Source organism: Neolamprologus brichardi, chromosome 19, assembly GCF_056152115.1.
Source record: "Neolamprologus brichardi isolate AB-2024 chromosome 19, ASM5615211v1, whole genome shotgun sequence".
Classification (NCBI taxonomy): domain Eukaryota; kingdom Metazoa; phylum Chordata; class Actinopteri; order Cichliformes; family Cichlidae; genus Neolamprologus; species Neolamprologus brichardi.
The window spans coordinates 190001-214172 of NC_142122.1; the positions used below are offsets into that span (position 1 = coordinate 190001).

Here is a 24172-nt window from a genome sequence, read left to right on the forward strand (position 1 = left end):
ACAGGAAGTACACTAACACCGCCGCCTCAGAATCTTACTGCTCATATAAGTGCTGATTGTGTGTTTTTGTCAGGTACAGGTGAATCCTCAGGTGGGTGTAATTCCTGTGTCCGGCCTGCAGGGGCAGAATTGCTTAGACTGTGACTGTTTGTGTTCCAGGAGATCGGCACGGGAGGAACCTGTCAGTGGAAGGTCTGCGGACTGGATCCGAGTACCACGCTGGCGCTTTACTTTGAGGTCGTCAACCAGGTATAAACACCTGACCTCTGACCTTTGATTCTGTCACTGTCACCATGAAGCTACTGAATTATTGATATTCACCAGTTAAAAGGAAGTTCAGTGACCTGCAGTGATGTCATGGTACAGGATGATGTCATAGATCCTGCTGTTGAGAAAATAAGAGCTCAAGCTGACAAAATAAAAGCCCCACTGATGTAAACTGTTGGTGTTTAAAACAACAATTAGACCAGTGATCATCTGTTTGTAGTTTATTTTTTTAGTTTTTCATTATTCGCTCTAATTATTTTAAAAGTAATATCATTTTATTTTTGCTGTTTATCAGGACAGCTTTCAAAATGAAAACAGCAAAAGCAGCCAAACTGACACAGTCTTTCTAAGAGGATGCTCAGTCATAATAAACAGGAAATGAGTTTGAATTTGAAGTGCACACATCAGGGCGGAGATGCTGACTTCCAGGCTCCGCCGAGTTTGTCCATCATCCTCGATCCTGCTGGGCTGCACGAGCCGCTCGTCACTCCCAGAGTCTCCGGCTGTTTATCAGCTCTGTTCACGTGCAGCGCGGCGTCCAGCTCAGAGTTTAAACGCTCAGTGTAACTGAGCCCATGGAGCAGTTTAACCTTCGTCCTGATGTGGTCACGTCAGCATAAACACACCTCTGCTGAAACGGAGCTGAAAGAGCTCGGACTGTTTGTGACTCTGAGTGGATCAGGAAATGTTTCGTGTTGTGAGGCTGCGGGATCAGCTGAACATCAGTGTGCGGTCTTCGAACACAACGTCAGAACTCGTCCACGCTGGAGAAGAAGATGAGAAGTTTGGCCTACGTTTCCCAGAGTGCACAGGTCCAGTGATGGTGATGGGGGGGTCATGGTGTTGTTAGTGTTTTGGGAGGAGATGGAGGCTGTGTTGCGGTCGTACTTGTTGTTGTTGTTGTTGTGCTGGGGCGATCGGTCGCAGGTAGATGGAGGGCGGAGCTCTGGGAGTGGGACTCCAGGAACATCCCGGCACAAGGAATGAACCTGCGGAAACTTCGGCACACCGCCGCCCTGTACCTGCTGGAGTCACAGAGAGACAGACAGGAAGTTCCTGTTCACTATGACATCATGAGCGCGTAATAGTGACATTTCATTACTGCTTCTGAAACTTCGATAAAGAAAGTCTGACTCACGTCTGCGTCATGCAGGTGATCCACGGGTTGAGCGCGGCGCTGGTCAGAACCAGCCAGGAGGAGAGGGCGGTGGTCACGGACGGACTCTGCTGACCGCTCAGCGTCTCGTACAGACACACAGAGATGTAGGGCAGCCAGCAGACCAGCAGACACACTGCCAGGAGACAGGAAACAGTCACATGACCTCATCAGCAGCTCATGAGTGAGCTGGCGTTTGGAGACTAGTTATCTGTGGACTAGTTAAAGAGGCGCAGGGACTAGTTGCAGATCTGTCTACCAATCTGAAGGTGGGCGGTTCGGTGCCTGGCCGCTCCAGGCTGGAGCTCAGGTGAACGTGGCGTGTAAAGCACTTTATCAGTGCTGTGTTAGAGCCAGTAGCCATTTACTCGCAGCGCTCTCATTGACCTTATGGCGAAAACATTAACCTGGTTTATCGGTCACTCAGACCGTCTGCAGCTGGCTGTGGTGACCTTTGACCCTGTGTTTATGACCTCAGTGTTTGTCCCTGTAATGAGAGTAATGGCAGTGAGTCACAAAGATAAACATGGACGCTGATCCTCAAAGACGGCCGCTGTGACACCGAGGTTTTATTTTAGAGGGTAAACGGCCCCGTGGTCACATGGTCCTGCTGTTTGGTTTGAGATTACGAGGACATTTTCATCTGCTCGGCTTTACGAACGGAGAAATGTTTTCTGTCAAAGGAACAAAATAATTTCATGCATCAGACTCGATCAGCAGAAATCTGATAGGCAGGATGTTCAGTCCCAGTGAAGCTGGAGCTCCGTATGAAATCACTGGTAATTACTGGGACTGGTGCACCAGTTAAAGAATCTAGAGGACAAGTTTCGGACTACTTACTGAAGTTTAAGAGACTGCAGAGACTTTTAGACTAGCTGGAGATTTAACAGGAGTCTGAGATTAGTTCAAACATCTGAGCGTTACTGTCACACAGCTGTAAGTTTTAGCTGATTTGTTGTGCAGATGTTTGTGGGCTTGTTACAGAGGTTGGACACTAGTCGCCGGACCTCTGTGTGGGGAAACTCAGAGGACGAAGTTTTCACAAAGAGTCGGTGAAGTGGAGGTGTAACCCGTGTCCCTGCAACGTGAGCTCACCTGAGGTGGTGACCATGACGATGGAGCTCCTCAGGTAGTTGTTGGCAGGGACGTAGAAGCAGTGCAGCTCGTTGCACATGAAGGTTCCCCTCCTGGCCTGCTTCCTGGCCACGTACACGATGTATCCGTACAGCGAGCACATGGTGAGGATCGGCGCTACGATGCCTGCCCCCATCCACAGCAGCACAAAGCACCTGTTCTCCGGGGTGAAGCTCGGGCAGCAGAGGAACCGTGACTCGCTGTAGGCGTAGCTGCCGAAACCCAGCAGCGGCATGGTGGCGTTGGCCAGGCAGAACAGCCAGACTGCGATCAGCACTGCCCGGCTCCGCCCCGCCGTCCAGATGCTGTGGAAGCTGAGTGCAAAGCAGATCTCCGTGAACTTGTAGACGGTGGCCCAGGCGAGCGAGTGCAGGGAGGCGGTCTGCAGCAGGAGGAAGATGAAGCCGGCGCCCTGACAGACGTCGGCCTCGCTGGAGCGTCTGACAGGCTGGGAGAGGCTGTTGTACGCACTGACGGGGACGGCGGAGAGTCCGAGAGCGAGGTCGCTAAGGCTAAAGCTCAGGGTGAGGCCCAGCGAGTCGGACCGCAGCTCCTTGTTCAGCAGGAGCACCAGCAGGAGGAGGAGGTTCCCACAGGTGGATGCCACGCTCGTCAGCAGCATGAGAGCGGCGTACAGCGTGCTCAAAACGTCCGCCATCTTCACGTGGACTCGCAGGACAGGAACGTGCACCACGCCGAAGTGATCCAATCACCTGCAGGCGCTCCGATCAGCTGATCGATCAGCTGTTGGTTTCTTCTGAAAGAGGAGCAGAGGACGAGCAGCTTCAGCAGGCTGTCGCAGCAGAGCCCGCCGTCACCACGGAGACTGCTGGGATTACCTGAGGCTCTGTGAGTCACACCTGAGCTGCTGTTGAGAACGCAGAGAGCCTGCCGACGTTTCCACCAATCAAAAACAAGAGTCCACCTGAACCTGCAGCTCACCGGACCAATCGGGAGGAAGAACCATGCGTCACCTTCATCGACTGATTATCAGCGCGGTCTGTGGTCTTCAGAGGTTAAAGGTCACACTGATGTTGGCTGGAGTCAGTCGGTGTGTGAATCTGATCGCAGTCCAACGAGTCTGAGCGGGGGAGGGTGGACCGCAGGGGGCGTGTCCTGTTCTCCTGCGGGTGTGTTGCCATGGCGCACCTGTTTGACACCTGCTGTGAGGATGATGAGCGCACACACACACACACACACACACACACACACACAGACACACACACACAGACACACCTGCTGGCTGTAAAGTAAACAAGATGAACATCCAATATCCTGCCTGTGTGTGTGTGTCTGTGTGTGTGTGTGTGTGTCTGTGTGTGTGTCTGTGTGTGTGTGTCTGTGTGTGTGTCTGTGTGTGTGTGTGTGTCTGTGTGTGTGTCTGTGTGTGTGTGTCTGTGTGTGTGTCTGTGTGTGTGTGTCTGTGTGTGTGTCTGTGTGTGTGTGTGTGTGTGTCTGTGTGTGTGTCTGTGTGTGTGTCTGTGTGTGTGTCTGTGTGTGTGTGTGTGTGTGTGTGAGTCACGCAGCTTGACTCAGGTAATAACAGGTGTACAGGTGTGTAATCACCTTCACCACCTGCTGAACCTCAGACCGCTGAGGAGCTCAGGCCGGGGTTGAAGCAGCCAATCACGGCTCAGCTTTGTTAGAGAAAGTGACCTCTGAGTCACGAGCCTCAAACACACCTGAGCAGGTGCTACGGAAATAAACAGTCCAAGGGGTCGTGACCCTGACAGCGAGGTCTCAGGGGCGGGATAAATGCTGGAGGCGGGGTTAACGTTCTATGATGTTGATACCTGATTAACCTGACCTCTGACCTCTAACTTGCCTGTTTGCGGTCACTTCCTGCAGCACAACGCGCCGATCCCTCAGGGCGGCCGCGGGGCGATCCAGTTCGTCACGCAGTACCAGCACTCGTCAGGTCAGCGACGCATCCGGGTCACCACCACCGCCAGGAAGTACGAACACACCTGCCTCCACCCCATCACTGCACACACACACCTGAATTAATCCCGCCCCCTTCTCTTCCCCTCAGCTGGGCCGATGCTCAGACGCAGATTCAAAGCATCGCGGCGTCCTTTGACCAGGAGGCGGCGGCCATCCTCATGGCGAGGTTGGCAGTGTACCGGGCAGAGACGGAGGAGGGGCCGGACGTGCTCAGGTGGTTAGACAGACAGCTGATCAGACTGGTAGGAGAACACACCTGCAGAGTGAGCGCCGCGATCGATGCGAACAGGAAGCAATTGATACCTGTGTTTGTGTTCAGTGTCAGAAGTTTGGCGATTACCACAAAGACGACCCGAACTCCTTCCGGTTCTCCGAGACCTTCTCGCTGTATCCCCAGGTGACTCCCGTAACGCTCGGCACAGACGCATCTGTGACACGCGCCGGGATGCTGACGCGTGTTTGTGTTTCAGTTCATGTTCCACCTGCGGCGTTCGCCGTTCCTGCAGGTGTTCAACAACAGTCCTGACGAGAGCTCGTATTACCGGCACCACTTCAACCGGCAGGACCTGACGCAGGCGCTCATCATGATCCAGCCGGTGCTCTACGCCTACTCCTTCAACGGCCCGCCTGAGGTACCTGTACACCTGTGTGCACACAGTGCAGAGTGAGCAGCTGGACGTGCAGGTGTTTCAGAATCTGAAGTCCTCATTGTGAAACAAACTGAGTTATTGATCGTTGATCGATTAACTGATCAGACTGCGTGTGTTTCTAGCCCGTCCTGTTGGACAGCAGCAGCATCCTGCCCGACCGAATCCTTCTGATGGACACGTTCTTCCAGATCCTCATCTACCACGGAGAGGTACACCCGACACCACCAATCACACCCCAGCACCTCGTGACATCACAGCTGTCTCAGCCAATCAGGGTCCAATAATTTAATTAGTTCAGTTCAGTTCAGTTTATTTTTATTTCAAACATTTCAAACATGAGCCTTCACAATCATTACAATATATTATTCCATTATTTGTTTGAAAAGGAGTAGATAGAAGTATTTACTTATTTGTCCCTACCCCCTCAAGTTTTACCTCTCATTCAAAATAATTTTTTTTTTTTTTTTTTTAGTCTTAAATTAAACAAACAACATATGAAACAAAAGTAAAGCAAAACAAAACAAAACATACATAAATCAAAAACTAGAAATTAGCAATCCCCACCACAGTATACGTTCTTTCATATGAAAAATACAGAAGGTGTATATTTGCAGATGCACAAATTATGGAAAAACAAACAACCAAAACAAAACAAAACAAAAAACCCCCAAAAAAGAACCACAACACCATTACCAGCAACATTACCGTCCTGGGTTAACCCCGTTTTCTTCATTGTTATACTTATTTAAAATCAGGTTTTTATATCTTACTTTAAACTGTTTTATGTTTTTACTGTCTTTTATTTCTTCTGTTAGTCTGCTCCATAATTTAACTCCTGCAATTGAGATGGACATCGTTCTTAAAGTTGTTCTAGCACTTTGTATTTTTAAATTCCATTTCCCTCTTAAGTTATACCCACCTTCTCTTTCTATGAACAATTTACAGATTTCTTTTGGAAGCAATTTATTTCTTACTTTATACATTATTTGCGCTGTTTTAAGCTAAGTTTTAGGATAGAGGATTATCATTCAGATGGTTTCTTTAAACGTGATCCAGCTGTTTCCATCACAGGTGTGACGCTGAGCTGAGTTCCCACCTGATCTCAAACCTGAACGTGCTTCAATCAGCTGTTTGCAGTTTTACCTGCTCGTTCATATCCTCTCGTTAACTCAACGATTCACCTCACATGAGCTCAAAACACACAAAACTTTAAAGAACCACGATAATGAGCCGTGCAGGTGTACAGGTGTGTCTCACTGCGTCTCTCTGTTAGACTGTGGCTCAGTGGAGGAAGGCCGGCTATCAGGACATGCCCGAGTACGAGAACTTCAAACACCTGCTTCAGGCTCCGGTGGACGACGCCCAGGAGCTGTTGCACACGCGCTTCCCCATGCCGAGATACATCGACACGGAGCACGGCGGCAGCCAGGTGAGGGCGCAGGCACACACCTGAGAAACACATCAGCTTTATTTACATCACGTCAGATCACGAGGCGTGACATCAGCACAGCGGCAATGTGACATCATCACCAATTTCCCCTTTTTGCAGCTGTGCCCACACCTACGCACCTGCACACACCTACACACACCTGCACACATGATCAGCAGGTGAAAGGTTTTCTTCTTCTGCTGTTTTCAGGCTCGCTTCCTGCTCTCCAAAGTGAACCCCTCCCAGACCCACAACAACATGTACACCTGGGGGCAGGTAAGACTTTAACCTGTAATCTTTAACCTTTAAATGTGGACCAATCAGACGCTGTGTTTACACAAGTCCGCCCCCCCCCACCGCAGGAGTCCGGTGCTCCGATCCTGACAGACGACGTCAGCCTGCAGGTGTTCATGGACCACCTGAAGAAGCTCGCCGTCTCCAGCGCCGCCTGAGTGTGCCATCGGCTCACCTGTCCTCATCTGTTTGCTTTTTATTTGTTTTCTTGCTGCCTGTGTTTCCATGGCAACAGTCCACAAGCACCATCAACCAATCAGCAGCAGTTGTAACCTCACAGTGTAGAGATGCTATTGTTAATTGGCCTTTTTAAAAAAAATAAAGTTGCATTTGATTGGTTGATCCTCTCAGACGGCAGCAGTGATAGCTTTCACAATAAAAGCCACTGTGTAGTTTTAGTCTGTGAAGCTTTTATTGTGAAACAACAGCAGGAAGTGGTGGCCGTCGGGAGTTTTTCCCCCCCCTAAAAGGTTTTAAATTGATTTTAAAATTTTAACATGTGATTTTTTTAAATTTAGGAACAGGAAACAGGAAGTGAGGTGTTTTTTTTTTTTTTGTTTTTTTTTGAAAGCATGTGATGTCACTGAGCGCGCGAAGCTGTCTGCTTGTGTTTGAACACTAACCGAGAACGAGCGCAGAGGTCCACCTCGCCACTGTTCTCGTCTTTCTAATAAAATCTGCAGAATTTTACAGAGTTTGTCTTTTTCTGAACGTGACGCTCTGATGTCATCAGACGCTCGCAGCACCTGTGCATGTGTGACTGAGCCCAGTGTTTTATAAAGCTCACACCCTGCAGACGGTCTGTTTGTAACTGTGATCGGCTGTAGATGATCACAGGACTGCGGTTGCCTCCACCTCTGCTCAGACACCATCAGTCATCCCAGCAAATGGCACCACCCCAGATTTAAAAATCCACTTTAGGGTCATACTTTTCCTTTAAAGTGTGAGAAGGAAAAGAAACCTAACAGACCCTCGAGGAGCTTCTGCTGTCAGTCGAACAGAGTCCGACTTTTACCCTGAATTAACCTGAGGTACCCGCCTTACCATCTGAGCATTCCCACTCACACAGGTAAAAACAATAAGCCAAGCTGTGGGGTGCTCAACATGTGCCACACCCACAGAAACAGACACCTCTGCTAAAACGCTGCAGGTGAGCAGGTGGAGTGGAGCTCAGCACTGTCAGTTCAGGGGCTGCGTCCTCCTGAGGACCGGGCCTTCACAGTCTACGTGTCCTCCCAAGACCGAGAAGGCCGGAAGCGAGAGGCTGTGAGATGGGACGGTCTAGCCTTCAGATTTGAGCCACCAGTGGAGTTCAATAAACTCGGCCGTCTGCTCCTTGCTATCTAAAATATAACAGGACACTGGAGTAAACTCTCAGGCATCTCACACTTCTGTTTAATCAGTTTTTTGTTTGATGTTTATTCAGCTGTGGGGAAAAAATTGGCTGGGCCGCGCTATGAATTCTGGGATAAGGTGGGCCACGAAGGACACACCCGACCCATCCTTCAAATTCTGGAAAAAGGAGGATGCATTTGTCGGCTGCATTAGGAGGAGTCTACAGCCTTCGTCATGTCGTCGTTGTTATCGGCCTTCAAATGCGGCCTCCGGAGGATGCAGCCTTGGAATTGGGACACAGCCACTGTCTGGGTCGGAGCTTCCTTTACTCAGGAGAGGAGACACAGCAGCATCCTTCTTGAAAGGAGGGGAGAGGTAAGTATAGTCAATTTGTGGTCCTCCCACCTAAACATGGGACACACATACACACACACACACACACACACAGAGGTCTGCTGCTGTGTTTCATAATCTGACTTCAGATCAGCGGAAAGATGAACAAATGTTTAAAATAAAATCTAAATAAAAAGACGCTGATAATTGGCGTCTGTCTTGTGTCAGTGACGTAAAAGACGGATTTAGTGCAACACGACCATCAAACAGCAGCTTTCTAAAACATTAGATATGTATCGGATTCAGAACCACATACGAAAGTGACCCAGATCAGATTTGAAAATATCAGATTTGTGCCGTTCACACTGTGATATGGGTCGCAGAGGGTCACAAAAAGTCGGATTGGATGTGCTTTCGCCTGCAGTGTGAACGTAGCCATAGATACCAGCTAATGACCTAATAAAGAATCACTAACCACAAATGTGTGTTTCTTTTTTTATTTAGTTTTTAAATTATCAATCACTGAAATGAATACAAATACAGGTGTGTGATGGAACCCCTGGTCTCTGTTACACACCTGTATCATCTGAGCTGAGGAGCAGGATTTTAAACTCAGGGTTTAACAGGGAGCCTCAGTAAATCAGTAACAGTCATCCCAGCAACACTTCTCGCCCTCCACTGAGGACAACTGCTTATCCAGACTCGTTACTTCCCCCAGGGAGCAACTGCATCAAAGAAAAGTAAGTCATTATATTACTTTGGTGCTACCGTGTCCATCTCTTCACGTCCGCACTCCTCTACAGCTGCTCCACTATCCCCGCCCCCTGCACACCACCCAAAACCAGCTGAGCACGTACAGATAACTGAAGAGCCTGTAACTGTAATGTGATTACTGAAAACAGTAATGTGATTACTGTGATGTGGTCTGTTCCAACACTGTATGAGTAATGAAATGAAATTAAATGAATGTGAAACTGAAGTCACTATTTTTTTTTAACAGGAGAATAAAATTTGGATGAAAAAGTAAAACTAATGAAACTAAATGGAAATAAAATTAGTAAAAATTAAAAGTGACACGAAAAGTTTTCCGAAGGAAATTTAAATAATTTAGCAACTATGATGTCAAAGAAAACGGTAAAAAAAACCTGAAACAAAAATATTGCAATGAACTGTGAAAATCAATCGACTTAAACACACTGATCATTGATTAAAGCCGTTATTCCAAAGTATCCGAGTACTCCGCATCAGGCGGAAACTCTGATGTCACACCAGCAGGTGGCGGTCATGCGCAGTAAAAACACACACACACACACACACCACCGGTATCATCTGTGAAACAACTAAAAGTCAGCTGCACTTCCGGTTTGAACCCCACTGATATGATTAAATATAATGACGCCCATAAATATTTACTAGAAAAGAAATAAAGAAAACAACAACGAAACAAATGGAAAAATGTGTCATAATAAAAATGTTAAAAGAAATATAAGAAAACATGGAATGGGCTGAAACAAAGTAAAACAAAAATTATTTATAGATTAAAAGCAGAAAATATGAACCAAACTGAAGAAAAGGTAATTCTGGTGTTTTTAAATAACATCTGTAAGAATAATGCAAATAAATGTGTGTTTAACAGAGTTATTGTAGTGCCTAATTAGTTTTTATTCCGTTTAGATTTTTGTTCATAACTCAGTTTTCAGTCACTTTTAATTTTAGTTTTATTTAACCATAATAACACTGCTATTTAATGAAACCGAATATTTATTTTAGTTAATTAGAATGTGTTTTCATTTTCATATTTAGTTTTATTTAACTATAATAACCCTGCTATTTAATGATAATAAAATTTTAGTTTAGCGTGTAGCTTTTATTGTGAAGGCGCATCCGGCCCGCGCGGCCTCGCGCTGGGTAAATTGGCGGGTCGGAGTTTGTGGGAAAACAAACGGAGGAGAAGTTTTCCCGGAGTCTCGAGCTATTCTCCTTTGTTTTCATGATCTTCATCAGTCACTCCTCCTCCTCTTGGTCCGCTGGGCAGTGAGGCTCCCGCAACGGACAGACCGAGCCGGAGGAAGAGGAGGATGCGGAGATGAAGCTGCTGCTGTGGATCGTCGTGTTATCCCTGCGGAGCCCCGCGGGGAGCTGTGGGAGCGGTGAGTGTCCCGGGGGTCGTGGGCAGTTAGCACAGGAGCTAATGCGACAGCTTTACATCCGCCGAACTCCGCCCGGAAATTGTCAGATTTAAAGATTTTACCGCCTGTCAGACACTCACAGGGTCAGGCTCACCTGACGCTCCGAGGTGATGGAGCCTCGCAGTAAATCGGCCAACGCGAGTCACACCAAGCAGCGTTTATCTGAAGCTGGTTCGCTTGTTTTCTCACGCACAGACCCCTGCTCTGACCCGAACCCGTGACAACTTCACATTTTAACCGAGTTCTTTCTGGTTTGTTGCGTTCGCGGCGATTTACCTTCAGGCTCGTGACAAACTAAAGAGGTCATGCCATGAAGTCATTTACAGCACGTGGAGCAGCTCGAGGACACATTATAGTTCTTAAATGGAGTTTGGTGCGGGGACTCGTAAACAGAGGTCAGGGGGCAAAGTGCAGCTTTCCGGGCTGATACTGAAGCCGTGGGCTTCAGGAAGCTTTTATGGTCCCCGAGTCATGATGTGAAGCTGTCAGTCATTTTATTCAGGACCCACGTCACTGCGGGTGTGTTGCAACTCACCTGTAAACATGCGCGCGCACACACACACTGCAGTGAGTTGCTCAGGTTAAATCATCAGACTTCTCAGCACAGCTCTGAGGTCATGTCCTCAGGTTTCTGTAAAAAATAATCTAAACTCTTTTATTGATATCACGTCTAAATCCTGAAGTTTCAGGATCACATGAACACCTGTAGCGCCTCACCTGTTTGTGTGTCAGACTGAACCTGAGTTAGTCTGCTCACAGGGGCGGAGCAGTGATTAGTATTGGTTATCGGTATTTTTACTGATGCTTCGCCCAGTGCACCATTACATCATCCTTCCAGGAAGTGATGACTGCTGCCTTGTGATGTCATCAGCGCATAGAAAGGCTTTCACCTGGCTGCTCTCTGATTGGATCTGATGTTTGATTGGGTTTCAGTCAGACTTTCAAAATAAAAGCAGCTGAACTGTTTGAGCTCCTGTATTTTCATGAACCCTTTAAATGTTCAGATTATTGATCAGTGATCGGGGAGAGACTGAAGGAAGGTAAAATAATAGATTCTCAGGCAGCTTCTGAATGGAGTTCTTATGGAGGACGTCAGTGATGATGAGGCTGTTCCAGAAAGTTCAGAGAAGTGTGTTAAGTTTGAGATGAAACACTGCTGCGTGGAAAACACACACACACACAGATCTGCTGATGAACACGTGTTAAACTTTCAGTATGACAAAACGATTCAGACTGAAGAGCTTGGGTGAATGGATCAAGCCGACTCCTCCTACTCCAGCAGGTGTGGTGTTCACAAAGCATCCGTCCAATCAGACGGTGTCTCAGGGGAACGAGGTGCGGCTGGGCTGTGCGGTAGAAGGCGTGACGGAGCCGGAGATCACCTGGATGAAGGACGGCGAGAAGCTGTACAGCACAGATCAGGTGTTCCTCACGCTGGGAGAGCAGCACTGGGAGACGTCACACAGGTGCAGAACACTCGATCAATGTTTTTCTCCTAACCTTTCGTTTGATTTTCAGACTGGGGGGCGGGGCTGCCAGAGTGCTGTGATGTCATCGTACTGTCAAACCACGTTTGTCTCTTCGTTTAATTATCAGCCAGCGGCGCTCACTCCGCGGCTGCTTCCTGCTGACTCAGCCGGAGGTCATTCAGTGTGAAGCATCAGTCTCCCTTCTGAAAGGGAAGAAACACAATATTAACGTTTTTAGGCTAAACTGTAAGAAAGCAGCTGGAGTTCCACAGGGTTCTGTACTGGGTTCTCTGTAGTCCTGATGCCTCTGGACCTCCTTCAGGTGAAGCTCTACGCAGGTGATTCAGTGCTTTATGTTCAGGCTTTCACATGTGACGCAGTCACATCCATCACACCTGAGGCTGAGTCGAGTAAAACAGGAAGAGGCGAGCAGCGAGGCGGTGAGCACAGGCGTGTCAGTGAACGTGACAAAGGTGAAATAATCTACTTTTTCACCTGTTCGTGCTCCAGCAGCTGACATCTAGCAACCAAACGTCAGTTTATACACATTTATGTTGCCTGTCTTCAGGGTTAGTTCGTGCAGGTGATGGGTGCAGCTGTGGAATCCAGCACGTCCTGTTCCTGTCAGCCGTCATGGACCTAAACAGTGTGAATGTGCAGAGGAGAAAGTTCTCTTCCTCCATCTTGTGTGTTTGTTAGAAACAAGCTGGAGTTGAGTCATTATCCGATGTAATGTTTCCGTCCTGGAACCGTTTTAAACTCTTAGCTGTGACGTTGTGGCGAGAATGTTAAAGTGGTAAAAAACTCCATGCAGTCTGCCCGCAGCTCGCCGTTTGTGCTGTTTAATGGTTAAACAGACGTCCTGCAGTAAACACAGAGCTGCTGCTTTGAACTCGATCTCCTTCCAACACCACCTCCTCCATCTGTGAAATGAAAAGCCCGCTGACATCTGGCGGAGGCGGTCCTAGGTTTGATTCCAGGCTGCAGGTGTTCGGACTGAGCGCTTCCTCCTGCGTGATCTGACAGGACGCCCAAAGAGGAAAAAGTGGGGATGCTGCTGAAATTCAGCACCTGGCCTGATGATGGCGCTGTGGCTGTTTCAGTGACTAAACAAAGACTCAATGGGCCTGATTGGCTTATCATCACAGTAACACCAACCACTCCACCCTCTGGTCCAAATTTGAGGTGCAGATGTTTGAAGCAGAGCCCTCAGCTGGTGGATCAAAGCTCTCATGAACCGTGCTCTGTGCTGTTATTGGTGTTGTGGTCTGTTTCAGTGTGAAGTCGGTCCAGCAGCTGGATGCGGGTCAGTACTGGTGTGAGGTGGAGTTCCACGGCCTGACCTTCTCCTCTGAGCGCGCCTGGATTACAGTGGAAGGTGAGACCCTGAGCATGGTCGCCTCCCCCTCACGTTTCCCATCATGCTCCAGGTTCACCTCCTCTTCTTCCTGCAGGAGTTCCTCACTTCACCCAGGAGCCTCAGGATGTGGCGATGTTCGCCGGCACGCCCTTCAACCTGACCTGTGCCGCCATCGGCCCCCCCGAGCCCGTGGAGGTGCTGTGGTGGCTGGGAGGAGTCCAGGAGGGGGAGCCCAGACCCTCACCTTCCATCCTTCACGTCCCAGGTCAGAGAAAAATGGCATCCAGGTGCATCATGGGAAAGGTCCTCAAGTATCAACCAGCCTGTGGGAGGAGCTACAGTGCGCCATTTAAGTTCAGAAAACGTTATTACTGAAATGATGAAACACACACAGCTGTTTGATAAATGAGTCAGACACAGCTTCATGACCCCATTATTCAGCAGTTAACGACACACACACACACACACACACACACACACTCACACACACGAGCTGGATTTAATCCACAGGTCGGTTTAACCAGATCACGCCGTGTTTCTCCAGATTAAAGTTCCCACAGCCTCAGCTGAGTCATACCGAAAATATCTCTGATATTCAGAGTGTGTGTGGGGGGGAGGTGGGGTGGTGGTGGTGGTGGTGGTGGGGGGGGGGGGGGGGGGGGGGTTTGCAGTGGGAGAAACGTCATCAGCTGACCTCTTCAGTTTGTAAACACTCAGGCTACGTCCACACCGGCCCGGATAGATGTGAAAATGGCGCTTTTGTCTGAAAGCGCTCCGCGTCCATACTCTCAGTCGTTTTCACAGAGTTGTGCGTCCACATTGAAACGGTTGAAAATGCCGACGTTCCAGTGCTGCGCACGCGTGAAACGCAAGAAGAGTCGACCCGCCTCATTTCTGTCTGCAGTTTATTTCCTGTCCGGCTCTTTGAAGCGTCGGCAGAATGTGGAGGAAAAGCAGCGAGTTTGTTAAATGGATTCACAACGAGGCGGAGTCGTTGCTGCGAGTAACACAAAAGTACAAAGTTGCAAAAGCGAGTGAGAAATAAAGAATGTGAAGAAACGCTCTCTGCAGCACGAACAGACTGATGTTAACCTTTAACAGGGTCAGAACAGCTGCTGTGTAACGCCATCTTACTTTAATTGGTCACATGACTGCATCACATGACTAACATGTCATTGTTTTCAAAAAGTCTCAGTTTTCCACACTGTGACACGAAAGCACCGTTTTCAAAACGCTGCGTTGTCCTTGAGCGAAAACGGCGTCTCAGTGTGGACAGGAAATGATGCGTTTTCAAACAAAAACGTGTTAGGGTGGACGTAGCCTGATACTCGCACCACTGAGTCATGATAGGCTGGGTCGGAGGTCAGTTTATGATCACTGATATGTAAACTGATTTATCACTGATCAATAACCATGAGTCCCATTCACAGAGAGTTGAATGGCTGCAATCACAGCATTGTAAGATGGTGACAGATGGACCCTTAGGCCCCTCCTCCATTCAGAGATGGTCTTTCCCTTTTCACGTAAATGTCCTCCTTGACTCCGCCCTCAAACCAGCGTTCCTCCCTGTCCAGGATGTGACATCATCAGAGTGTGCACTGGCCTGTAGGTGTGAATGCTGCAGAGTCCTGGCCTGACGAGGAGGCTCTGCTGTGTTGGTCCATCCTCTCAGCCAGAGGTGGTTTGGTTTCCTCGATGTATAAATCCTGGCTCCTCCTGCACTTAACAGCGCACACTCTGTTACTCTGTGTCGGGGGAACTGATCCTTGGGGTGGACCAGTGTTTAGGGTTTAAAGTCCACAGAGACGCGGTGTTTAGAGAAAGTGTGTCAGCTGGCACGTACGGATCACTGAGGGTTTTCAGCAGTTCTGTCCTGGATCAACACATTTACTCCTGGATGTGCTGTCCTCCTCCTGCTGTCACGCCAGTGTTCTCACTCAGCTTCAGTGTAAATGGAAGCTTTACACACTGTTATTGTGTCCTCTGTGTTAAACTACATCACCCATAATGCACCTGGAGCTCCTCTGTGTGTGCGATTAATGTGTGTGTGCAGGTGTGAACAGCAGCATCAAGTTTTACTGTGAAGCGAAGAATGCCAGGGGCGTCTCCGTGTCCAGGACTGGAACCGCTCATATCAAAGGTGAGGCCACACCCACACAGGTGTGCGTCGAGCTGTGACTGCATGGCTATGTGTGGGCGTGGCTTGTAAACAGCGTGCCTTTGTGTGCCAGTGCTGCCGGAGGCGCCGGTCAGCCTGCAGATCGTAGGGATGGTGGATAACAACGTAACGTTGTCATGGAAACCGGGATTCACTGGTCACTCTGAACTGTCCACCTGTATCGTCCAGGTAATGCACACCTTACCCTCATACCTCACCTGTAGGCCTCAAAAAGGTCCTCACCCCCCTCCCCCCCCCCCCCCCCCTCTGAACCAGGTGTCGAGGCGCTCCGCCCGCAGGTGGGACCTCCCACAGCGGGAGGTCCAGGTTCCTCCTCACCTCCACACGCTGACTGGTCTGAGGAGTCACGCCAACTACAGCACCAGGGTCTCCTGTGTGAACGAGGTGGGGGCGTCGCCCTTCTCGCCCTGGCTGCACTTTCACACACCTGAAGCAGGTAAGACGGGTGTGCTGACCGTCACCTGCAGCAAACATGTGACCGTGTCATGTGACCAGCTGGTGTTTTACTACCTCACAGTTTAGTCAGTAAACACGAGTGTGTGTGTGTGTACGTGTGTGTGTGTGTGTGTCTGTGTACGTGTGTGTGTCTGTGTACGTCTGTGTGTGTGTGTGTGTGTGTGAGAGAGTGTGTGTTTGTGTACGTGTGTGTGTGTGTGTGTGTGTGTGTGTGTGTGTGTGTGTGTGTGTACGTCTGTGTGTGTGTGTGTGTGTACGTCTGTGTGTGTGTACGTGTGTGTGTGTACGTGTGTGTGTGTGTGTGTGTGTGCGTGTGTGTGTGTACGTGTCTGTGTGTGTACGTGTCTGTGTCTGTGTGTGTACGTGTCTGTGTGTGTGTGTGTGTGTGTACGTCTGTGTGTGTGTGTACGTCTGTGTGTGTGTGTGTGTCTGTGTGTGTGTGTGTGTGTGTCTGTGTGTGTGTGTGTGTGTGTACGTCTGTGTGTGTGTACGTCTGTGTGTGTGTGTGTCTGTGTGTGTGTGTGTGTGTACGTCTGTGTGTGTGTGTACGTCTGTGTGTGTGTGTGTCTGTGTGTGTGTGTGTGTACGTCTGTGTGTGTGTGTGTCTGTGTGTGTGTGTGTGTGTCTGTGTGTGTGTGTGTCTGTGTGTGTGTGTGTGTGTACGTGTGTGCGTGTGTGTGTGTGTGTGTGTGTGTACGTCTGTGTGTGTGTACGTGTGTGTGTGTGTGTGTGTACGTGTGTGTGTGCGTGTGTGTGTGTGTGTCTGTGTGTGTGTGCGTGTGTGTGTGTGTGTCTGTGTGTGTGTGTGTGTGTCTGTGTGTGTGTGTGTGTCTGTGTGTGTGTGTGTCTGTGTGTGTGTGTACGTGTCTGTGTGTGTGTGTGTGTGTCTGTGTGTGTGTGTGTACGTCTGTGTGTGTGTACGTGTGTGTGTGTACGTGTGTGTGTGTGTGTGTGTGTGTCTGTGTGTGTGTGCGTGTGTGTGTGTGTGTCTGTGTGTGTGTGTGTGTCTGTGTGTGTGTGTACGTGTCTGTGTGTGTGTGTGTGTGTCTGTGTGTGTGTGTGTGTGTCTGTGTGTGTGTGTACGTGTCTGTGTGTGTGTGTGTGTGTCTGTGTGTGTGTGTGTGTGTCTGTGTGTGTGTGTGTGTGTCTGTGTGTCTGTGTGTGTGTGTGTGTGTGTACGTGTCTGTGTGTGTGTGTGTGTGTGTGTGTACGTGTCTGTGTGTGTGTGTGTGTGTGTGTCTGTGTGTGTGTGTGTGTGTACGTCTGTGTGTGTGTGTGTACGTCTGTGTGTGTGTGTGTACGTCTGTGTGTGTGTGTGTGTCTGTGTGTGTGTGTCTGTGTGTGTGTGTGTGTGTACGTGTCTGTGTGTGTGTGTGTACGTCTGTGTGCGTGTGTGTACGTGTGTGCGTGTGTGTACGTGTGTGCGTGTGTGTACGTGTGTGCGTGCGTGCGTGTGTGTGTGTGTGTACGTGTCTGTGTGTGTGTGTGTGCGTCTGTGTGTGTGTGTGTGCGTCTGTGTGTGTGTGTGTGTGTACGTGTGTGTGTGTGTCTGTGTGTGTGTGTGTGTGTGTACGTGTGTATTTGGGCAGATTCCAGTCCTCGGCGTACAATCAGCTTTTGTTTGTGTCCTACATCCAGTGTGAGGCTGCAGCAGGGCGAGCGGCGCCTCCTGCAGGCGGAGCTCACACTGGGCCCTTTGAGCCACAGTGACCCACATTCAGCTGCAGGCCTGAGCAGCCGAGCACAGAGACAAAAACACAGCAGGAGAAGAGTAGAAACCAGTAGAATCGATAGAACCAGAGGAATCAGTTGATGCGCGAGTTTTTGTTGGCTCGTTTGTGCTTTTATGTACCTGTGAGTCTGTGTGTCCCGCCTCAGTGCCCTCCGCCGCCCCCAGGAACCTGACATTTGACCTCTCGGAGCGGCAGCTGTCTCTGAAGTGGGCGGAGCTTCAGGTGGACGAGCTGCAGGGTCGACTGTTGGCCTACAAGGTGCAGTGGACTTTGGGAGGAGAGGCTCAGGTGAGACAGTCGTACCTGTCTCTCCAGTGTAATTGGAGGTGGAGGGTGACGGTGATGATGTCATTGTCTCTGCCTGCAGGAGCCGCTCCTCTTTAAGGAGAACTCCGCCCACCTCTCTGGGGGTGGTCGTTTCTTTAACGCATCCTTCCAGGTGGCGGCCTGCACGGCGGTGGGCTGTGGGCCGTGGAGCTCCCCGGTGCTGCTGCTGCCCCCTTCAGGTACTCTGAGACATGACATCAGCTCTGATGTCACCGCGGGTGTTTGAAGGACATTGATTGATCGTTGCCTGGCTGCTGCTCTCTCAGCGCAGGTCCGGGTCCCGCGGAGCCACATGTGGGTCGGTCTGCTCCTCGGCCTCCTGGTCGCCACCATCGTCGGGCTGCTGCTGGCTGTCGTCGCTCAGCGCCGCGGGAAGGAGATGCAGTTTGGGTACGAACGTGTTCACGCACACCACTGACCTTACAGCAGCACGCCTTCCTGCGTCCACAGACGCGCTACAGTTTATTTATCCACAGCTGAAAGAAACAGACGCAACATGTGAACAATGTTTCTGTACGTTTCCACGTATGAACCAATGAGCTGCCAGCGTCAGGCGTGCGGCTGTTTCTCATGTTTTCATGCTTCCAGCTCGGCCTTCAAGTCTCCGGGTGCAGAGACCTCAGTGTCCTTCACAGCGGCGCGGTCCTTCAACAGGAACGTGACGGACCTGCAGGAGTCCACCTGTAAGTGTGAGCACGCTCAGTGTGTTTGTTGATAAACACGGGAATGTGTATCAGACCTCGCTGCCTCTGTGTCTCCCCCCAGTGGACGGTCTCTGCATCAACGACGAGCTGAAGAATAAACTGAAGGACGTTTTGATTTCTGAGCGGCTGCTGACGCTTGGACACATGCTGGGAAAAGGTATCGCTATGACGACAGCAAACGACACGTGTAAACTGTCAGCAAAAACTTTCTCTTGTAATCAGAGCGACAAACACTAACTTATGAATTAATGTTGTTTTGTTTTTAAATGAAACTAAATCACATGATTCGCGCTGATGTCACCTGTTATATAGATGGTGACAGTCAGGTGGTGGGAACACGACAGAAACACCTGTATAACCTCTGTGTGTGTCTGAGGCAGGAGGTCACACACAAAATGTTTAAAAATATCAATATTTGAACGTGTCAGAAAATAATTAGTAGAATATGTTAAAACATAAATAAAAGTAATCAAATAACAAATAAACACATCAGTGTGTGTTTACCTGCGCAGGTGAGTTCGGCTCAGTGCGCGAGGCCTTCCTGAAGACTGAGGACTCGTCTGTCCAGAAGGTGGCGGTCAAAGTACTGAAATGTGAGTTGTGCTCTTCTTCTTCATCTTCTTCATCTTCTTCTTCAAGCAGCCGATGTGTTGAATAACCAGATCACGTGACCTCCTCCAGCTGACATCACCTCGTCAGGTGACATCGAGCAGTGTCTGAAGGAGGCGGCCTACATGAAGGACTTCCACCATCCCAACGTCATCCAGCTCATTGGTAACCCCGCCCACCACACAGTGATAACCGGAGGTCAAAGGTCAGGCAGCGTGATTAATATGCCGATCTGTCCAATAGGAGTGAGCCTCCACCGGCGTCCCGGCCAGCGGCTGCCGATCCCGATGGTGGTTCTGCCGTTCATGAAGCACGGAGACCTGCACACCTTCCTGCTGCTGTCCAGGCTGGGAGACGAGCCGTTTGTAAGACACGCCCTGATCGATGGCTGATCAATAACTGTGCTTTGATCAATAACCAATGTGCCTCTGTTAGGACCTGTCTCTGCACACGCTGGCCCGGTTCATGTTGGACATCTCTCAGGGGATGGAGTATCTGAGCAGCAAGAACATCATCCACAGAGACCTCGCCGCCAGGAACTGCATGTCAGTCCGCCAATCGCAGCCAATCAGGCGATCAATGAGCTGATTCAGATAGTCGTTGTTGTTGTGAGTTTAAATGAGGAGTGGCAGCAATCTCCCACTCAGGTTATCAGCCTCAGAGTCTGTTGCTCTGTCATTGTCACATTCAGGCGTGCACATGGAAACTTCATAAAGACGAGTGTAGGGGGCGCTGTGCCGGCCTTAGCCAGCTCTGTGTGTGTGTTTCAGGCTGAACGAGGACATGACCGTGTGTGTGGCCGACTTCGGCCTCTCTAAGAAGATCTACAGTGGCGATTATTACCGTCAGGGCTCCGTCTCCAAACTGCCCGTCAAGTGGATCGCTCTGGAGAGTCTGGCTGACAACGTGTACACCACGCAGAGCGACGTGGTACGCACGCACACACCTGGACACACACGTTTGTGACAGATTACAGACCAGAGGACATTTCAGGCGCTTTTCTTTTTTTAGTTTCTGCTGATAGTCACGTTCAGACAGCCTGGAAACGAAGCCTGAAGGCAGCTCGATCCATGAGCTGACGTGTTTCAGCACTGATCAAGCAGAAGGCGAGTGCTGATGCGAGCACGCAGGGACGCTTTGTTCTCTGTAAAGACGACCTGAGAGGAGGCGCCGCTGAGTTTGTGCCATCAGTGAACCCGCAGCAGCTTAACGCTGAGACGGGTTTACACTGGAGATGGACCGATCCGATGTTACGTATCGGTCGGATACTGACGTAAATGACTGGATCGGATATCGGAGAGAAATAAAAAATGTAATCGATCCATTAAATATCAAAAAAGCACCTCACAAAACTTGCTACACGGCGTAACTCAGCTCATAACCGTAGCACGTCGGAGCAGTGTGCATCACGTGATAGAGCGGCTGTGTGTATTTGTAGCGTCGCTACCAAACCAGCATTTCATCTCCGAGGAAGTTTTCCCAGAGAGAAGTAAAGCAAGTGTGTAAGTTCATCTCTGAATGTTTGTAAAGCGTTCCCACGTTAAGCTTAACAACCGAGCGACTGCCTCTCTCTCTCTCTCTCTCTCTCTCTCTCTCTCTCTCTCTCTCTCTCTCTCTCTCTCTCTCCTGCTGCTACTTCAATCATAAACTGATCAATGATCAGCTGATCGTCTCTCTTCTTTGTTTTTGTCTCACTTCTCACCAGAAAGAGGAAACCAGCGGCTGAACAACAGCAGCACTATTAAACTTGATCAGCTGTTGTTAGAATGAATTTAATATTATTTCTACACCAGGATCTTTTTCTACAGCTGACGTAACTGTGCAGGGGCGGAGCTAGCAAAGTTTATCCAGGGGGGCCGATAGGGCATGAACAGGGAAAAGGGGGCACAAAGACGTACTTTTCTTTCTTATTCTCATTTAAAATGTCGAGCTTTTAATAAATAATTATCTGAATCTGACACCCAAAGTTTTAATCTGATGTAAAATGTATAGAAGTCCATTACTGTATATAGTAACTGTTAAGTCTAATATACCCTAGTAAGCTGTAGTACTTTTTCCTTTGGGAACCATCTGTGCAGTCTGCAGTTCTGTTGAAGAAAGATGTTGAATCTATTTAATTATTCTTGAAAAATAATTTATTTCTGTGCATTTTTCCCCCTGCATCAAATTAAAGTTGATTACATCGATTAAGCATCATGAGGTGGAGGGTGGGGGGGTTCCCTTGCAACCCTATCAGTTAGGTTGCTTAATATTTCTGCTAAGTACTCTTTAAAACACCAGAATAGGGAGGATGGAGCAGGTTTAAGTTTATTAGATTGATCAGTTTTGCTGAACTATGAAATATTTTGGGCGCAGTGTGTTTTTTACATACAGGTATAACAGAACAGCTTTAGTGTTGTTGTTTATTTAAACTTGAGTATGAACTTATACAAAATGCAGCAAGATATTAAAAACGTTTTATTGATTAAAAAAAACACTATATCGGATTCATATCGGCAGATATCCAGATTTATGATATCGGTATCGGACATAAAAAAGTGGTATCGTGCATCTCTAGTTTAAGCACACCTGTGCAGGTGGTTTCTGCTGTCACCTCATCACAGCTGTAGTGCTCGTTACTGCCATCTGCTGATCAGGAGTGAAGCTGTGACATAAACACGTCAGCGTCACGTCAGCAGACCAGCTCTTTGTCACATGATTAGATTGTCATGGAAACAAACTAAAGGAACATGTTAGGAGTAAAGTAAAGACTTTAAAAGTTTCAGGTTGGTGTGTGCACTCAGCGAATGATGACCTTCTGTGTGTGTGTCAGTGGGCGTTTGGCGTGACGATGTGGGAGATCATGACTCGCGGTCAGACTCCGTATCCTGGCGTGGAAAACTCGGAGATCTACGAGTTCCTGATCAAAGGAGAACGTCTGAAGAAGCCGGCCGACTGCAGAGACGACATGTGAGAAACCCCTTTCAAAACAAAGCTCATCACGTCAGCTGTGTGCACTCTTTAACCTCTTTCTTCTTCTGTGGTTGTCAGATATGAGATCATGCACAGCTGCTGGAGTCCCGTCCCTAAATGTCGGCCCAGCTTCCAGCAGCTGGTCGGCCAGCTGGAGGCGCTGTGGCTCAGCCTGTTGCCCGCCTCCCCTCAGAAGGAGCCGTTATTCTACGTCAACCTGGAGGGCGACGATGGTGAGCATGGGGGAGGAGCCCGGGCCCCGGGGCCTGAGGAGGCGGTGGCGGCCTCAAACTGGGGCGTCCCATGGCAGCGGCAGGTGGAGCACGAGGAGAAAGACTGGCTGATTGGGTCTGGGGCGGCGTTTGCCATCGGTGGCGACTACAGGTACATCACCGGCCCCTGTGGAGTCTCCGAGGAGGAGGCGGGGGGGAGGTGGTCCACAGACACGTTACAGGAGGAGGCGAGGGACGAAGACGACGACGACGTCGTCATCAACGTGTGACACAGACTGGCCAATCTCAGCGCTCCTCCGTCAGCTGATCAGACTCACTTTGAGGCACGGAGCAGCGGGCGGGCGGAGACGCACTGAGGGACAATCACGACCGCTCCTCCCACTACGGTTCAGAACAAAGGATCCATGGAGTCGATCAGCAGGTGAATCGGTGACGGAGGGAGGTGCTGTTAGTCACCGCGAGGAAACAGAAGGGGGCGCCGAAACGCCTCATTCATTTCATTAATAAACGTTTTATTTTCAGGTCAGTAAATCAATAACTCACGTTTTATTGATCGATCAGCAGCTGCTTCTTTGTTCGACGATTAATCACTTCCTGTTAACTAATCGATTAATCAGCCTGGATATTTTCTTTGCAGCTTGTGTTTTAGAGGACATTACCATTTAGGTCTGGAGCTGTGCTTTTATTTTGAAAGACTGGGGGTTTCCTGAGCACACCCGTGACCCTTACCTGGGCCGGGAGCCTCCAGTTAGACAACCCTGCACTGAACCTGTATTAACAGGGAAACATTTCAGGTTTGACCTTCCTGCTGAAGCTCCTCCCACAAAGCATTTTTCTGAAGCGCTTTGATTTTAGTTTATGATGAGTTGAGAAATTATGGGATGTGTGAAAGCTGCTGGACGTGTACGTGAGGCCTCTGTGGCCTACATGTGGCTTCTATGGTTTCTTCTTCACGGCGTGTCCCACCCTGTCAGTGTCTCTCTGCTGCCCCCGGTGGTGGCTGTTGCTGTAACAGTGAAGCTGTGTTTTGTTATTACTGAATTAACTTGAAGTTTTAGTGGCGACAGATGACTGACCCTCTTAACTGATTTATCTTGTGTTGCTATGACGACACTCTTACCTCTGTGTGTGATGTCTCACTGACTTCAGGTCTGTAAGAAAGTGATAATTAAATAAAGTGTTTCCTGTTTTCTGCGCTTTGTCTTCTGATCTGAGGTCAGATTAAAAACGTGATCGGTAAAAATCAGCGTCCAGCTCTGTGAAATCATTTCAGTTTCATCGTTTACTGCCAGCTTTCAAATTCAAAAACAATCAGACAAATATTTATCGACAGGTTTGCAGCTCTTCAAATAAAACATGGATCAAAATAAAATCTTTACTAAGGAATAAATGTACTAAAATATGGGGTAAAGATCAAGT

General features: G+C 49.1%; 3 protein-coding genes across 5 annotated transcripts in view; 2 read left to right on the top strand and 1 right to left on the bottom strand.

Moving 5' to 3' along the window:
* sec23a (Sec23 homolog A, coat complex II component) overlaps positions 1-7564 on the top strand; it is a 14839-nt gene extending 7275 nt beyond the window's left edge. For both annotated transcript variants that reach the window (XM_087832971.1, XM_087832972.1), the window contains exons 12-20: positions 160-249; positions 4406-4512; positions 4590-4743; positions 4821-4898; positions 4972-5133; positions 5274-5360; positions 6425-6580; positions 6791-6856; positions 6943-7564. In XM_087832971.1, coding sequence (XP_087689097.1) covers positions 160-249; positions 4406-4512; positions 4590-4743; positions 4821-4898; positions 4972-5133; positions 5274-5360; positions 6425-6580; positions 6791-6856; positions 6943-7032 — 990 coding nt within the window. In that variant the 3' untranslated portion in view covers positions 7033-7564. The remainder of the gene's footprint in view (positions 1-159; positions 250-4405; positions 4513-4589; positions 4744-4820; positions 4899-4971; positions 5134-5273; positions 5361-6424; positions 6581-6790; positions 6857-6942) is intronic.
* On the bottom strand, positions 658-3215 carry LOC102784843 (histamine H2 receptor). The gene is made up of 3 exons (XM_035912027.2): positions 2519-3215; positions 1406-1559; positions 658-1292 (listed from the first exon to the last, which is right to left on the bottom strand). Exons 1-3 carry the CDS (start codon positions 3213-3215, stop codon positions 1103-1105), a joined length of 1041 nt encoding a protein of 346 aa, XP_035767920.2. The 3' UTR covers positions 658-1102.
* A 2878-nt stretch (positions 7565-10442) lies between the features above and the next one.
* Positions 10443-23942, top strand: tyro3 (TYRO3 protein tyrosine kinase). 2 transcript variants are annotated; one of them, XM_087832905.1, is made up of 19 exons: positions 10443-10692; positions 12011-12197; positions 13478-13578; positions 13655-13825; positions 15614-15700; positions 15792-15907; positions 15995-16175; positions 18074-18216; positions 18296-18434; positions 18522-18645; positions 18844-18938; positions 19021-19116; positions 19472-19552; positions 19641-19733; positions 19812-19933; positions 20004-20113; positions 20339-20498; positions 22381-22517; positions 22599-23942. In XM_087832905.1, exons 1-19 carry the CDS (start codon positions 10629-10631, stop codon positions 23020-23022), a joined length of 2631 nt encoding a protein of 876 aa, XP_087689031.1. In that variant the 5' UTR covers positions 10443-10628; the 3' UTR covers positions 23023-23942. The 2 variants fall into 2 exon arrangements, with proteins under 2 accessions (XP_087689031.1, XP_087689032.1); XM_087832906.1 differs by having other exon boundaries at positions 12014-12197.
* The last annotated feature ends 230 nt before the right edge of the window (positions 23943-24172 follow it).

Excerpts from the sequence above, each read along its gene's own strand:
- LOC102784843 (XM_035912027.2), bottom strand. The coding sequence starts at position 3,215 with ATGGCGGACGTTTTGAGCACGCTGTACGCCGCTCTCATGCTGCTGACG. Across the intron at positions 1,560-2,518 it reads CGTCATGGTCACCACCTCAG|TGTGTCTGCTGGTCTGCTGG; the intron begins GTGAGCTCACGT and ends GTCTCCTGGCAG. Across the intron at positions 1,293-1,405 it reads ATCACCTGCATGACGCAGAC|CAGGTACAGGGCGGCGGTGT; the intron begins GTGAGTCAGACT and ends CTGTGACTCCAG.
- tyro3 (XM_087832905.1), top strand. The coding sequence starts at position 10,629 with ATGAAGCTGCTGCTGTGGATCGTCGTGTTATCCCTGCGGAGCCCCGCG. Across the intron at positions 19,117-19,471 it reads TGGACACATGCTGGGAAAAG|GTGAGTTCGGCTCAGTGCGC; the intron begins GTATCGCTATGA and ends TTACCTGCGCAG. Across the intron at positions 19,553-19,640 it reads GGCGGTCAAAGTACTGAAAT|CTGACATCACCTCGTCAGGT; the intron begins GTGAGTTGTGCT and ends GACCTCCTCCAG.